Source organism: Haemaphysalis longicornis, unplaced genomic scaffold (genome assembly GCF_048455015.1).
Source record: "Haemaphysalis longicornis isolate Haplotype H1 unplaced genomic scaffold, Haemaphysalis longicornis Haplotype H1 scaffold_9, whole genome shotgun sequence".
Lineage (NCBI taxonomy): Eukaryota > Metazoa > Arthropoda > Arachnida > Ixodida > Ixodidae > Haemaphysalis > Haemaphysalis longicornis.
Window position 1 is genome coordinate 5,059,385 of NW_027526460.1, and position 15,690 is coordinate 5,075,074.

The 15,690-nt window shown below is 53.1% G+C and overlaps 1 protein-coding gene across 4 annotated transcripts in view; it reads right to left on the bottom strand.

Annotated features, from left to right (window-relative positions):
* The window catches only part of LOC144152291 (SH3 domain-containing kinase-binding protein 1-like), a 35,239-nt gene that overhangs the window by 13,889 nt on the left and 5,660 nt on the right, over positions 1-15,690 (bottom strand). For 3 of the 4 annotated variants that reach the window (XM_077683535.1, XM_077683532.1, XM_077683533.1), the window contains exons 4-8: positions 13,528-13,609; positions 12,817-13,001; positions 12,332-12,491; positions 9,945-10,367; positions 6,473-6,591 (exon numbers count right to left, since the gene is read on the bottom strand). In XM_077683535.1, the coding sequence (XP_077539661.1) occupies positions 6,473-6,591; positions 9,945-10,367; positions 12,332-12,491; positions 12,817-13,001; positions 13,528-13,609 (969 nt within the window). The remainder of the gene's footprint in view (positions 1-6,472; positions 6,592-9,944; positions 10,368-12,331; positions 12,492-12,816; positions 13,002-13,527; positions 13,610-15,690) is intronic. The other variant, XM_077683536.1, reaches the window with a different exon arrangement.

Here is a 15,690-nt window from a genome sequence, read left to right on the forward strand (position 1 = left end):
CCCAACCCGCGCCAGCAATCGGCTTTTGGGAGCACGACGCTTCGTCGTAACGTGCTCCCGCCGCTCACCGCTGCCCGCGAACCGAGGCACTTATCGCCCGACCCGCGCCAGCATCTCCTGTGTTCTGTACTACTCAACGTAGCGGCGATCCCGAGCCTGCGAAATTGACGTACGATTTGAACCTGGAGCAGAGCCATACGCTCGCTACGTCGGAAACGAGAACATCTTTTGCTCGGACGGCGTTAGCCTGCGGCCAATGTATCTACACGTGCAGACGCCAAACGGCCCTTGTGGCCAAGTTTGCGCCTCGCTAAGGAGCCCCCTGCGCCTCGTCGAGAAGGAGCCTCCCGCTCTGATGACGATAATGCGCATTCGTCCTACCACGTGCGAGCGCCTATCGCGCATAGCACGCGTGGACGCCAGGGCCCTGTCGCAAAAGAGCACCTTTCGCTCCCACGACACGGCCGGGACAGCGTAGCACATCCCGGCGCGGGCATTGTACGACCCTTTGTTGTCGATCTTGCCCGGCGCGCGTGAGATGCAGTGCGCTGAGTCCGCAGCTAGGCCCACTGGGGAGCACTCTGTTTCCCAGGCATAGCTCGCATTACGATCTCGTGTTTCCAAAGCACGGCGGCCCGCTCGCCGCGTAGTGCTACGGACGACTTAGAGGTCGGGCCACACGTGCTGAACGAGTTCGACCGTTCCGTCGACCAACGTTCGTTCGTAGTGGAGACGGACCACGTGGCATTCAGCTGGCTTAAGTGGATACGCGAACCACGCGTGCTGGCCAAATAAGCTGCGCCCGTGAAAACGTCACCGTGCGCAATGGGAGTGGTAGCACCACGGGTGGCGGACGCCTGTCGCGAGCCCCCGTGACCGCTTGAATGCTCCTAACGCGCCTAGAACCCGACTGGCCCCGTAGCCGAGCGCTGAACGTCGGCCAGTTGGTGCGAGCCCCGAAGGGAATGCGTTAAGCGTGCAAACGTTGCAATTCCCGGGCGATATCGCATACCGAGCAGACCCATTGTCAGCCGGTATTGCATCCAGCAGAGACGAGCAGGTGCCCGGTGATCAGAACGATCCGTGTTGTAAATATGATTTTAACTGGCTCTGTGTGAGTCGTGCTCTGTGTGAGCGGGCGACGCGGTCGCCGGAGGCTTCTAACCGCTTGTATTGTGGTCAGCCTCGAGCGCTTTGCAGCTCGTACTGCTGCAGGCGCGTTTTTTTATTTCTCGGATTCGTATCTGCTACATGCTCAATGTCTCTCGCTGAAGTTACCCCACCGAAGGAAATTCCCCTTGAGAGTTTCACGGTGGTGAGCACCCGCAGTTTGAGGAAGGTATACGATACTTCCGTGACTCGCGGGCGGCTGGGCGAGTGGCCGCAAGACTTCCCGAAGTTGTGCCGCTCCGCTACCTGGCCAGGCATGTAGCGAGCTGATCTCCACTATCCTCGCTCTTGCCGTTGCGCTGAAGGAAGGGAAACGCGAACGTGGCGGCAAATATCAGCCCCAGTCGCTAACCCGGAGTTCCTGACGCGCGCCGCACCTGACGGAACCTGTCCCCACGTGCTCGCACGTGTTCGTCGGTGCGATCGTCGAAAGGAGCACTGCCACGAATTTGGCAATCCCTAGACGAGAGGCGCACCCGGGGACCATATGTTGTCCGCCGGCATCGCCTTATGCAGAACAAACCTCCTCCGAACGCAGCACGAAGGTCCGATTTGTAAATATGTAAATAGTAGGTCGTTTTGGCTCTGTGTGAGTCGCGCTCCGAGATGGAGCGGGCGACGCTTTCGTTGGAGGCCTATAACCGCTGGTACTGCGGTGGGTCTCGTGCGCTATGCAGCCAGGCTGCTGCAAGCGCGTTTTTATTTTTGCCACGGACCCGTGCCTGCGAGGAGCGGATGGGAGTTCTGCCGATAGAATCTCACCCGATAAGGCCCCACGAGGCTCAGCAAGGGTGGCGATTTACCGCAGTCTAGGGAAGCCGCGTTGAGCTTCCCCGACTCGCGAAGGGCCGGATAAGCGACCGACCGTAAGACTTTGATTAAGTTGTGTCACTCTGCTTGAATTCGGGCCGAGCGCACATCGAGGAGCCTTTTTGCTTCTCGCTCGTGCAGCGCGTGCCACAGCGCGAAGTCCGGATCCCTCAATCTATCCGACTTCATGCAGCCAATCGAGAGGCGCAAACCACGGCAAAATACGGCGTACACTTTGGGGACTCCATCCCGGGGGCCGTAGTCGTCGGTTCCTTTCGGGCTGCCGCTGTTTGCTTCGCTGATGGGCGACATTTTTCGCCCTGCGGAAGCACTAGGCATGCGGGATGAGGACAAAGGACCGCAATATTCACCCGTTTGGCTTTTTCCGCGGGCCTGATCATGCGTCCTCACGTCCGAGCGGAGCGTTGGCGCGGGGCGACGTTTCCGCCCCGTGACCAACCCTACCGAGCGCCAACGCCGCAGCCACGGAAGGGGGAGGTTGCTTCGCGACGCCCGGCTGGGCAGCGAGTTTGCCCCCTCTTCTCCGTGGCGGGCGGAAGCGCGTCACGTCAGGCGACGGGCCCACCAATTGGCCCAATAAGCCCACGTGACACCGCGGGAGAAGGGCACGCCACTCAATCGGCGGCCTAGGGAACGACGCGAGCTTCACGCCTTCCGTTCCAGTATTCTTCCCTCCATGCCTTCGTCGCCGATAGCGACGCTTTGGAAGGGGGGGAGGATGGCCGCCGACGAGGCGAAACGGGGAATGCCGGCTACCTTCCGTGCGACCGCCGTTATGCGCTACGACGCCGTTAGCTCTCCCCAGTTTCTCGCGTCACCGGCGTTACGGCCACGTTTTCGGCCCGAGCCTTTGCGCGCCCCTATCGCTGTTCCCGGCAGGTAGTTTTGGGTTTCGCCTTTCGTCTCCCTTTTTGCAGCACTGTTCCTTGGCTCGGTCCCCAGCCCGGTTTTCTTCAGTCTTCAGTTGCCGCACCACACACCGCCCTTGCCACACGCCTCCTGCACCGACCGGCGGCTTCAACGTCGCCACTAACCAGGGCCATGGCACACCCAAGCAACTCGGGCGCTCTGGCGCTTTCTCGGGGCACTCCCTCACGATACCTCGTGCGGCGTCGCTCGCCGCGGCTCCCCTCCTTGGCGCCTTCGACGAGCGCGCCCTGGGTGCTTCTTCGGGACCTTCAGCCGGTACGGCACCCTGCAGCTGCGGCTACCTTCCACCTCCGGTGGCCCTCTCCTGCTGCAGCTGGCCGAGCCACGCCTGGCGGCTTCAACCCTCGAGCCTGTTGCTCGAGCGGCCGGCGTGAGCTGCCCCGCGGCCTGGCGGTCTTGGGCCTGCTCTCCGGTGTCCTGGCGAGTCATCTAGACGGCCCCTGTTCGTGCCGACCACTCTGGCGCTGTGTCGAACTCTGGAACGGCGTGTCTTCGAAGTGTGGGCGTGTGTGCGTGTCGGCGTGGACTCCAACGTGCGGACATTCGCGGACTCCGTTGTAACCTCGTAGGGTATGTGCTGTGCCTGCAGTTGTCGAGCCGGTCCTTCAGACCGGGCTCGGTTTTGAGGAGGGGGGGATGTGGGGATCCGCTTGATCCCCTTTCCTCCTCCCGCGAGCGCGATGTTCGAACGAGCGCGCTTTCCCGCGCACGTGACGTCACCTCGCGGGCCGACGCGCCGGCGGGCACCGACTGTCCTGCCGCCGCGGTCGCTCCTCCTCGCCCGGGAACCTGCCTCCTCTCCCCTTCTCCTTATAAGCACGCCGCGCGCGCTCGCGCTCTCTCTTGCTCTGGCTCTTGCTCTTGGCTCTTCCTCCGGCTCTAGCCCCATGGATAGGGGAGATGGGGGAATGGAGGAGATGGGAGTCGGATACCGGGGCGCTCCTTGTCCCCGGCTGGCTCGTCTCCTCCCCGCCGCGCCGGCCGGTCGGGCGCTGTTTGGCCCTGATCGGACGCGCAGGGTAGGCCTCTGGTCACCTTGCGAGCGGCCCGCGTGCAACCTCGGCCATGGTCGCCTGTTTGGGGCGACGCCGTAGGACGCGTGTCGGTACAGTGTAGTTCTTAACCCGGTCTTGGCGTTATTATGCACTGTACGACTCGGCCAATAAACCCCATGGTTCGTCCTGGCCCTTTGGAGCCTGTCGTCGCCTGTGTCGGTGAGTCGAACCCGTCGCGGCGTCTCCCTTGTGGACGCCGCGTACCTCTCTGGGGCATTTTGGATGGGTCATTTCCGGGCGTCGAGCTGACATCGTCGCTCAACGTCTCTAACGAGGCTAGCCGGGGTCGTTTGTTGTCCCGTAGCCAGACCCAGTATGCCCACACAGTTAGGCATGTGATTGTAATGTGGAAACTGTAGAGGATCATCAGTCAACCCGATATCCAGCGTTGGGTCTGCGAAAATGTAATTGCCTGCAGAACTATGGACTAAATACTTCAGTCCCCTGAACCAGAGCATCTGGAGCATGGGGGCTGCAATGCGTCGCAAAGCCACGCCCACGTGTTGACCTCACTCAGAGCTGCACACGTCACGCACATTACGTGCAGTGGGGAGTAGCGGACAGAACACTTGGGAGTACGCGGGAGCAGGGCCACTGCGCCTGCCACTGGAATGAGGCACGCACCCGGACAGCAGGTGGGAGAGGAAAAAACAACGAGGGGAAAACACGGTTTCGACCCGACTGTCGTGGCTTGTGTGGCCGATGTGGGCATGCACGATGGCTACAGAAAGGCGATCCGGCTACATTACTTGTAGTAGTAGCAATATGGGGCCCGGCTGCAAGATCGGCACATGAGGAACAGGCGGTATCACTACGAGGGCCTCTTAAATACGGCAAAAAACAAGTAACAGCCAGCCGAATGTATTGAGGGCTTAGTTTAAGAGGCTGCATTTTGCACATATGCGCCATCTCTCGGGGTGGAGTAGAGGTTGAAATTCCAGCTCATTGTTGTAGGAGTCGCTGGCTCGAATCTCTCCGGCGCCATTCGCTTTTTTTTTTTTCTTCTGCCTGTAGCGTTTTTGAGAACTGAACGAATATTTCAGCAATCGTGAAAGGACGTACAACAAAAGTGGGAAGCTCCTTCACTGGGTCTGTTTACCAAACAGCACCGTTGATTCTGGGCATGGAGGTCACTGAGAGCAACCCAGCGGCGACGTGGCGGTGTGCGCCATGTCATTGCTCCTTGTAGCTTCAAGGTCCTTCAATGCTTTAGAAGGACTCTGGTACTGTGCTCCCTCCACTTTTCAAGCGGGAGCAGATCGGACTGCTCCCGGCTGCTCTCGGAGCAGCGAAAGTGATCTTGCTCTACCACTGGATGACAGTGCTCCTACTCCTGTTCGACCACTGAAACACGCCTGCTCAGGAGAGAGCACTTTCAGAGTGCTTTTGAGTGCTCCTGCTCTCCCAATGGAATTCGCCATTAATCACGGCCGGGCGCCTCCACTCTAGCACAGCCATGGCTTTATCTTGCCCGGGACAAAAAGTAGGGCGACGTGCTCCGAGTGCTGTCAACACGTGGACATGGCTTTTGGCGCTTTGCAGCCGCCACATCCCAGATGCGCGAGTCCACAGGACTGAATTACTCATCCCGTAGTTCTGCGGGCAATTACATTTTCGCAGATCCAATGCTGGATATCGGGCTGAATGATGATCCTCTACAATTTCCACATTACAATCACACACCTAACTGCCATAATCAAAAGATCAATTAATGGGTACTAGTTAATTGCTACCCTAAATAGCAATTGGACCGTGTTTTATTGCGTCCGTTATGGCCTCCGACCACTTTGGGCAAGAAAAACAATTTTGCCTCCCAAAGCCTATTTTTTACAATTACTTCCCTTAAACACCCTGGACGCACGTGAAACCTTTGGTCCCACTCGTACATTGAGGCAAAGCAATTGGAAAAGAACAAAAATCCTCTGACCTGCAACCTGCCAGGGGCACGTTTGCAGCTAAAATTCGCGTGTTTAATGTGATCAGCACGAACTTCGTTCAATTATTGCATTCATTCATTTTTTCACCCGCATAATCTTCCCTACTGTTCTTTTCAGGAAAACGCTTCGACAAGTTCCCCCTATCCCATTCTGCTAGTCACAATCTGCAATGCTGTTAACCGTAGTGCAGGAAATTTAAGACAACAGTGATACCCATCGACAGGCGAGGGCATTTACTGCATTGCTGTACAACTGCTGCCTCTGTAAGCAGCTTATATGTATACTCAGCACTATAACCAACCGGTAAAGTAAAGTTTGTTTCCCCAATTCAGCATCCCTCGAAATTTCAAACTCTGCCAACTCCCGTTTCTACGCATCACTTATATAATACCAATATCTGTTATGCCCAGTTCACTAGGCAGCTTATACCCCTGGAGAGCTTTGTCTCTCGCTGGTAGGACAAAAATCCAAACAGGCGATCCCTGTAAATTCAGGCGTAATAATGCGGCATGGTTGAACAGAAGAAAGGGGCGGGCAGGCACTGCTCACGTTCTCCTTGACGATGGTGATGTGCGAGGGGGGCCTCCTGTTCATCGGGGGGCGGACCCGGTTGGCAGTGGGATGGTTCAGCTTGTTCTCTGAGGGCTCGATGCTGTCAAATGTCGCTTCTGAAACGCAGTTGGCAGCAAGACTAAGCACGCCCCCCATCTTCCAACGACGACACAAAGTGGACTCTTGACAAACAGAAAAAAACTGAAGGGACCAGCAAAATCCACTGCAATAATTGGAGATTTCTGCTTCACGAGGGATGCTGCTCTCGAAGCTGGTTAAGCACATGAAGTCCAACTGAACAGGACACTGAAGGCTGTCACTTTTTGTTTTAACCGAAACATCACGTGTTCCGCGGCTATCTTGGCTTTTGTTCCATGGTTGACAATGCCTTATTTGCTGAGAAATCATTAGCTAAAGCTGGCATTTCTCCGTCCCATTTACCTTACTTTTTTTTTTTTCGTGACATTAAAGGGCACACCAGCTCCCCCAATCCCATTTGCCCATGCATTTAACATTTACAATGTCACAAACTGTACTGCAGGAATGCGTATGAGCTGCTGATACCTACTTTCCCACTTTTGGCATTTTCTGCATTCATAATCAATTACTGCTGCTTTGAATGATAAATCTATATTCTCAACACTCAAATCCATTGATATAGGCCAACTTGCTCTTACATGTTAGTGTCCCTTCAATAAGCATCTGCTGTACTGATGATTGATGATTGTGGGGTTTAACGCGCCGACGCAACGGAGGCGATGAGGCGCGCCGTAGTGGAGGGCTCCGGATTAATTTTGACCACCTGGGGATCTTTATTGTGCGCCGAAATCTCGTACACACGGGCGTTTTTGCTTTTCGCCTCCATCAGAAAAGCGGCCGCCGCGGCCGGGAATCGAACCCGCAACCTCGTGCTCAGCAGCGCAACGCCTTAGCCACTGAGCCACCGCGGCGGGTGCATCTGCTGTACTCCTAACACGCTTTCACTTTTTCATCCATGATCACCTGAGTTTGACCTACTCTGCACTGCAACCCACAAGTAGTTTCCCAGCACAAACTAACACCCACCATAAGCAACCAAAGGCCTGCCTGACAAGAAAGTAACAACATGCAGCCAAAAAGGAACAATTAAACCCACACATGGGAAGGAGCAGCCTCCCTAGAGCAGAGCGAGAGAAAAAAAAAAACAGCGCACGCAAACAGAGCAGAGAAAGAAAGAGAGAGAGAGAGAGAGAGAGAGAGAGAGAGAGAGAGAGAGAGAGAGAGAGAGAGAGAGAGAGAGAGAGAGTGGTGACTGGACAGGGCAACGTAGCGCTGCAGTTGAGACATGATACAGTAGAACCCCAGTGTTACGCTCCTGGGTGCTGCATTTTCCCCGCAGCTAAGTCGTCGGTCGGTCCTGGCATTGCACCCATAAGATCCCACACATTAGAAACCCTGCTGTTACATCGCGATTGCAGCAATACTCCCGCAAGCTATGTCAAGAACTGGCACTCCGATATGGCCTGACCGGTGCGCACCAACAGCCATGCTGGCTTTTCATGAGGACTGGCCTGGCCTGGCTACGAGAGTAGCCGCACAGAGCGGTGGGGAAAGGCTGCAGGGGCATTGAGAAGGCTGTCCTATCTTTATCATTTTTCTCAATCAAGGGTGGAACAGGGTACATGGGTTTGTGGGCAGTTCTGGGAGCGGGCAAGATCGCCTCTTGGAGCAGGCTTGGAGCAGCCAGAGAGGCCGCTGGCACGGGCTGCTGTGCCAGCTCCCTGCCAATTAAGTTTAATCTATTCATCCACTATATTAGGCGTTTTACCGTGCACTAGAACTTTCTCCGAACTAAGAACTCAGTTCTTGAACTATATCTGGAAATTGACAATATGCGGAGTTATCGGCCTTCGGCCCCAGCGGGTGCGCCGCATTATCACCGTTCAAAGGGTAAACCTTACGCGCGGAGTTGAAGGAGATCAGACAATAGGCCTCGTTTCATGTCCGGTAAATGGCAGTGCTAAGCGAACTCACGACGGCATTCAGTAAAATGAGGCATTTGCTTGCGTTTTTTCGACTGGCAGTTTCAGTGCGTGCGAAGCAGAATACACCTGTGACTTCGCCCATCGCGGGGTTGCGAGAGTTGACCAACGTACACTGTAGACTACGTAACAAGAGCGTGTTTGAAGGTATAATTAATGCTGGACCATCCCCCAAATAAGCTAGGCTAACCGCAAAGTTCACAGGCAAAAATGAGTAATTACCTTACAACAAAAGCGAACTGAAAAAACAAGCAAGGGCCAAGTGTCCAAGACTGTTCGTGCAATTTATGTAGCTACACTCGCCAAAAATGGTCGGCTAAATTGAAGTTCACCTCCAATAAGCTAAAACCTTTTATGCGAATATTATTCTATCCGTTTGTGATGTGACACAAAAACATTTCCTCACTTTTGGTCATTTTCCATTGATTGTGGCACAGTGGCCGGCACTGACAAACCAAACTGCACCAATGCGACACAAATAAATACAGTGTGAAGCCGGAGAATGCGCGTACTGCCTGTGGCCTTACAGCTAAGCAAAAGCAAACTTCAACAGCCGCTCACAGCCTTGATGAAAGCAAAACCATTACCGCATTTAAAACGCAACACGATGTTTCAGCCATGTTTTCATGCACGGCACATCATGGTAGTCGTATCTCATGGCTCAATTCGGGCTCTGCGGCACAGGACGGTGCTCAAAAACGAGTTTGGTGCGATAGGAATGGTATGGCGCAGGTTGCACAGCTGTTCCACCCCAGATCAAAGGCTGTGTCAGTTCTGCTCAATGTTTTCTGTGCCTGCACTTGCTGTCTTTTGCCGAGGTTTCGCCACATTGCCTCCTGTGTGTCGCAGACTTCCGAAACCCGCCTCAATGGGGTCGTGCGTGGGCTGCTGTGAGCGGCTTATCTCCTGTGCAGGGGCACATGCAGAAACTAGTTTGCTGTGGAAGTGCGCACTTGTTATCTATGGCATCAAAAATTGTGCCAGACAATCCTGCACAATTTCTCCCAGTGTGAAGTTATGTGCAGTTTACCACTGCAGGCTTCTTCCCCCACCCCCCCACACCCCGTTTCCTGGCTCTTGCGCTTCCTTCCTGTTTTGGGAAAAGCGTATCAGCAGGGTTCCACTGTACGTGCGAAGTCCAGACTCTTGTTCCAAGGCAGCAGAGAAAGATCAGCAGGAGAAGGGAGGCAGAGAGCAAACCGCAGAGTGCGACGAGAGAAGACGGCAGAGGAGTCATCGCAGCCAGTACGACCGCTTGGTTGGAAAGCAGAGCGCCCACAGCCGACAGCCTTCACCGAGTGCTTTCAGGACCCAGTTTTGTCCACGATGCAAACGAGAGCTTGAGACAGGCACAAGCAGAGAGGAGGACCAGTGCTCACAAGAGGTGCAAGAGGAGAGTGCGAACAGCACAGAAGCCAAGACCGAGACCAAGGGTGGCCAGTGTTTACCGGAGTACTCCTCTTTCCTGGCCGAGGCCACTGGCGGCTGCGACTGCCTGGAGTCGGCCACCCCATTGGCCATGACCCGCCTGACTTGTGCGTACACGGGTGCCGGTGCGGCCTCTTTGGACTTGGCAGCCAGCGCGGGTGCAGAGGAGGCGGGCGGGGAGGTGGGCGTGGCGGTGGGGCTGGAAGGCGGGAGTGGGGGCGGGGACGAGGGAGGGGGCACGTCCTCCTCCTGGGAGGACGGCCACTGGGGGGGCTTCTTGGGACCCCCCGCAGAGGAGGCAGCCGGAGGAGACTGCAGCACAAAGGGCTTCTTGGCGGCTGCCAAGCACGTCGCGGGAGGAGGGGCGGGAGCCTTGCCTTTGTCCTCCACTGCTGCCGCCACCACGGCGGCGGTGGCCGGTGTCGCGCCACCGGGGGAAGAGGCTGTGGGACGGCAGACCACAGCGAGAGCATCGCCGCTAAAGCAAGGGTGGCTCCGTGAATGCTGTTCCACACAAAAGGTGCTACAATGCACCCGGGCCAAACAGTAGTCTGTCTTCATGCATGCCCAAACATCACTGAACTCGAGAGCAGCATCGTGCCCAGGTTTGGAGGAAAAACGAACCAACCAGCACGGGCAGAAAGGCCAGCGAAAGGAAATGGGAGGTACATTGCACACTCACATGCGCGCGCACACATTAACCCTACCTCACCAATTCGGTACGGTGTGTGTTTATGGCAGTGTTGATAATGTAAAAGAAAAATTGACCCAAAGGCACGCCGTCTGCCTTCCTGTTTATGACAGACATGTACAGCCGTCCAATTTTTTGATAATATCGAGAGCATCGACTGGCAGGTGGGTCAGTGCCTTATCACGGCAGACAGCAGCGAAACGAGCGAGGGTAGTACGCACAGTTTGCATTCTCAGAACTAACTCGCCAGCGCAACCGTTGCCTACAAGGCTGTTCCCACAAGCACGACAAAACCCCTTCCTCTTATAACCAGCCGGCCATCTCCACTGCCAGGCGGTGACAGTGATTGCACGTGTGCCTTGTTCACGGCAAGGCAGCTGATAACCAGCAGGAACGCGTTGTGTCGTGCTTGTGGGAACAGCCTTGCAGACAACGGTTGCGCTGGCGAGTTAGTTCCGAGCATGTAAACTGTGCATACTACCCTCGCTCTTTTCGCCTCTGTCTGCCGTGATAAGGCAGAGACCCACCTGCCAGTCGATGCTCTAGTGATATTTTTAAAAAATTGGATGGCTGTACATACACATCAAAGACAGACATGACTTTTTCCCTTCATAGTCTGAAACCAGCTGGGGGCTTACCAGTGCTTTGCAAAGTTTGTGAAGGAAAGTGTACCCACAAGTTGAGCTACATTCACATCACAAGTACTGCATTCATATCATAAGAAAGGAGGACTAACTTTGCAGAGTTCTCGTAGAGCTGTGCAAATAACAAATATTTTGCGGCAAATCAGATATTAACAGCTGGGAATGAACCAAATTGAATATTTTCAGTTTAATAAATGTTTCTTTTCAACTTCATTCGAATGGCACTGCATCTGCACAAAAAAGAATGTTCTGTATTTACTCCTGCCTACGAGTTGTCATACACATTCGAACAGAAGTTTCTGTGTGCATTCTGGCTTACTTCTTTGCATAGCTGTAGCACTGTGCGACAAAGCCAACAAGGCGCGAGCTGTGCAGCGAAGCTAGAATGGCAGAGGTGCTCTGCAGAAAGGGAGAGTTTCATGCACAGAAACCCCACCCCTACAACGCATCCCCAAACACATGACGACCCGCTTTTTCTGACTGATCGCCACAGTCCCAACAAACTCACTGCAGAAACAATGCATCACATGCCTCAATTAAGTGGTGTAAACTTATGCACGGTCCGCTTCCCACGACAGCTCATGCAACGCTAGCAATACCCACGGCTGTCAAGAGAGAAACAGCCGCTCCTTTCTTTCCCACTTTGGTGATGGTCTGACACCTGGTTGTGCTGTTTTCACCTCTTACACACTACTTTCTCCTACCAACCATTAACACATAATGATATCAAGGTGCAAAGAAATAGAAAACATGTAATTTCCACAGTTCGCTGCACTGTTGTGTTGTGAAATATTTCATTATGGCTCGATGACAGCCTACCATAACTGCCGTGCACGAAAGAAAAGGGTAAGGGTAAACGGTGCGGAACACCACCGCAAAAAGACTTATTACTGGCCATGTAGCTTGAACTACTTGGACTACTTGGAGTTCTCCACCTTTCAACAGGTGGGAGTTTGTTTTTGTCTGCGTTGGAAACAAAGCCATAGTGGCCAGCCCAGAAGCTGGCTGCCTCAGCTGTTGAGCTAGATATCTTGCGACCCCGTTGCGACCCGCTCGCTGAAAGAGAGCCCACCTTTCTTAGAAATTTCGGAAGGCTTAAAAGGAGGCACTTTGGAGATGGGCCGATCCGAGCCGTACTCCTGGAAGGCAGGCTTGTCAGGCAGGTCAGGCTTGCCCACCATCTTGCCCACCGGGGGCTTTTCCGGCCGCTCAGGCTTGACAGGCTGCGCAACCTGCAAGGGGCGACAAGGCAGCGAGGAGGAGCTCCGATCAGCCTCACTCACAAGCCCCTCGAGGCTGCTGCCTGGCTGGTTCTCTTCCCCTCAAGGTCCCCTCTCTCCCCTGGGCTGTTCTGCAGGCAGTGCACAAGCCCGACTCTCTCTCCACGTAGCACTGGGTGCGAACAGTGTTGGCAGGGGACTCATCCCTGTGCGACTCCTTGTCTGCCTGCAGCCCCCTCCTCCTCCCTCCCAACGCACTCCCCATTACTATAGCTGACGGCAAGCAAGACCACATGCTGTGCGGGCATAGCCTGGTGTTCGCCCTCTCAGCCCTCACCTCCTCCTTTATGAGCTTGACGAAATTGTCCGGGAACACGCCGACTCTGCCATTGAGCTCCCCTTTCCACCAGCCCTTGTCCTCCACCTCCTTGGTCAGCACCGTGATCACGTCCCCTTCCTTGATCGTCAGCTCGTCGTCGTTCTGGGCCTCGTACGCGTACAGCACCTTGGCCTGCTCCCGCACTGGGCCAAGGCAGAGGAAGACGAGGGCTCCAGGAGGCGTCTTGTGACCGAGACAGCACTGGCTCAGCTGGCTGGGGGGGCCACCTCTTCACACGCTTGTACAGAAAAAACGACCACAGGCACCCACTACCATCGTAGCGAGAGAAATCAACAGCTGACAAATGCTGCAAAAGATCCATGTAACCAGATGTCGTAAAAGAACTAACAGACTGATGCACATTCATTCTACGCCTAATTTTCTTCATTTGCATCACAAAGTGGGCCCGAATGGATCCTGCTTGTTGTTCATAGTGTATGTGCATCACGCTTGGCATAAATTCCTGCTTTTGGATCTCTCGTGGTACCATATTGTAGTTGCAGTGCTGCAGTTTCCACTATGCTTTATGTGAACAGGTTGCCTGAAGCAACACGTATTGAACTAAGGTATAGCCTTTTCGCCATGGTTGCAATCCTCGGACGCACCGCGCCTCACAGCAAGTGCTGAAGAACAAACACTCGGGTTCCAAGCAATGCAGGTTCCGCTTACCAGGCTTTGGGGGCAGCTTCGGTGCTTCAGATGCCACCTCCGATGGGACGGGGGGTGCTGGCTTTTTGAGTGGTGCCGATGCCTGTACACACACACACACACACGTACACAAACATACGAAAATTAATTTGAAAACATCCCTTTCTTCCCCTCGTAGGTGCTCTCAAAATAAAAGAGCTTTAGTTGCCTACAGAAACTTCTTTTTTTCCTTACAATCATTCCTTACAATTATTACAATCATTCACGCCTATATGTGCTGTCACTGGTTGCAAATTCATCAAGCGGCAAAATACCTGTAGCCCATCCCTAGAGGCTTAGGGGATGCACTTTATTTCCCTCCTATTTTAGCTAGTGCTCATTAAGGCCATTGCATTTGTAAAGGATACCTCGTGGCCCATTAGCACAAGCCAAATCACAAAAAGCAAACTTTCCAAAGGTATTCAATGGTGTTCAATGGTGCTCAAATTGTGATGTAACCTAATGCTTGATAGCTTTCTTCAATATATAGCGTATTTACACGATTGTAAGTCGACTCGAATGTAGGTCAACCCCCCCAAAATTGCATCTCTCAAAAAAAAAAAAAAAATGCGAGCACCGCCTAAAAATAGTATCACAAAGAGAAGCTCTTTCGTCAACTACCAATACCCCCCATTCGGAGGCTCTTCCATCAATGATCGATGCTCCCACAAGAGCCGTGCGATCGTGGTGCGCACAGTAGATGTTAAAAAAGGAAAGCTTTTGTATAAGCACGCGGAGTAAACATGCGTTGTGGGTTGTACCGTACCGTACAACCCACAACAGTTTGTACCGTATTTCTACACGTAATATATGGACTGTGTAGTTACTATACAGTAATGGATTGCCTCAGTAATTGGCAAAATGCATCAAGGAGGTAAGCTCTGCATGAAAAGAAAGCTGCCTTGCTTGTTCTTACCCATAAAAACACACCAGTTTTGTACTTTTTTACGGTTTATGCTGGCTTGGCAGTATGCAAGCGGCATCAAGGAGGAAAACTGCATTTATATTCCTGTGAGAAACCACCTGATGTGTGCGCTCCTCCTAGCTGTATTAAAGACCAACTGCAGTCAAATTTTCAACAACGTAAAAATTATTACGTTTCAAACAGGAACGGGAGCAATGCAAACGGCTTACGACATTGGCGTTTTCAGAACCGAAACTGAACAGAAAAGGTGGCCATTACCGGCGGCCGGACATGGCGTACGTGAGGGAACGGAAACAGCCGCTCAGAGATGCCTTCGAATGCGTACAGTAGCGTCGCGTTTCGCACTGTTATTTCCACAGAAGAACTCCCATTAACGTTTACCCAGCATAATGGAGTTAGGCACAATTCCAACACCGCGTTGCTATCAATCAAAATGAAGTAGACCGTACGACAGTTGTTTTTTAATCAAAATAATTGCCGTTGTAGAAATCCTTGGCATTGCAAGTAAGAAAGTGGGCCCTAATTTACAAAGCTAGTTATTCTTACGATATCGAAAAGTAGCTTTGGTTAGCCGGCGCCTCGGCTGTCACATCACTCTCTTTGAAGGGAATAAACCGCAGGCGGGCGGAGATCAATCCCCATTTTTACTATACATTATGTGCAAACAGCTTCGTGAATATCAGCCCAGTATTTTTGGCCTTGCTGCACATTGAGAATCGATTTATAAAAGGGATCTAAAACTATAACCCAGCTTCCACAGATAAATGATGCACTAAAACACAAAAAAATACCTACCGCTGTTTTCTACTTTCACCAGTGAAAACATTTTACTTTCAAGTAAACTAAATCTACCGCTTTACAAAAGTAAATACTTCATTTGGGAATTGAAAAAAAAAATCAAGTTCACTGTTCATGCCAGGAGCAGTTGTTAGCTTTTGCACTTCGCAAAGACGACGACTGATACTTGTGCAGACGTATATGTTACCTAGAGCAAGGCTGATTTTGGTTCACTTAGCGAGTGAGGCTAAAGTCGCGCAAATGTTTATACCCGCATGTACAACTCTAGTTAGGTCGCAAAACTTTGGACAGGTCTAAGGGATGGAGGTGGCATTGGTGCAGCCCAAATATTGCAAATATTAGATGCGGAAGTGCACGTGGTCAAGAATTTCTAAAATAGCCTTCTGTTCTCTGATAAGTGCAATAGGAATGACAAATGTAAG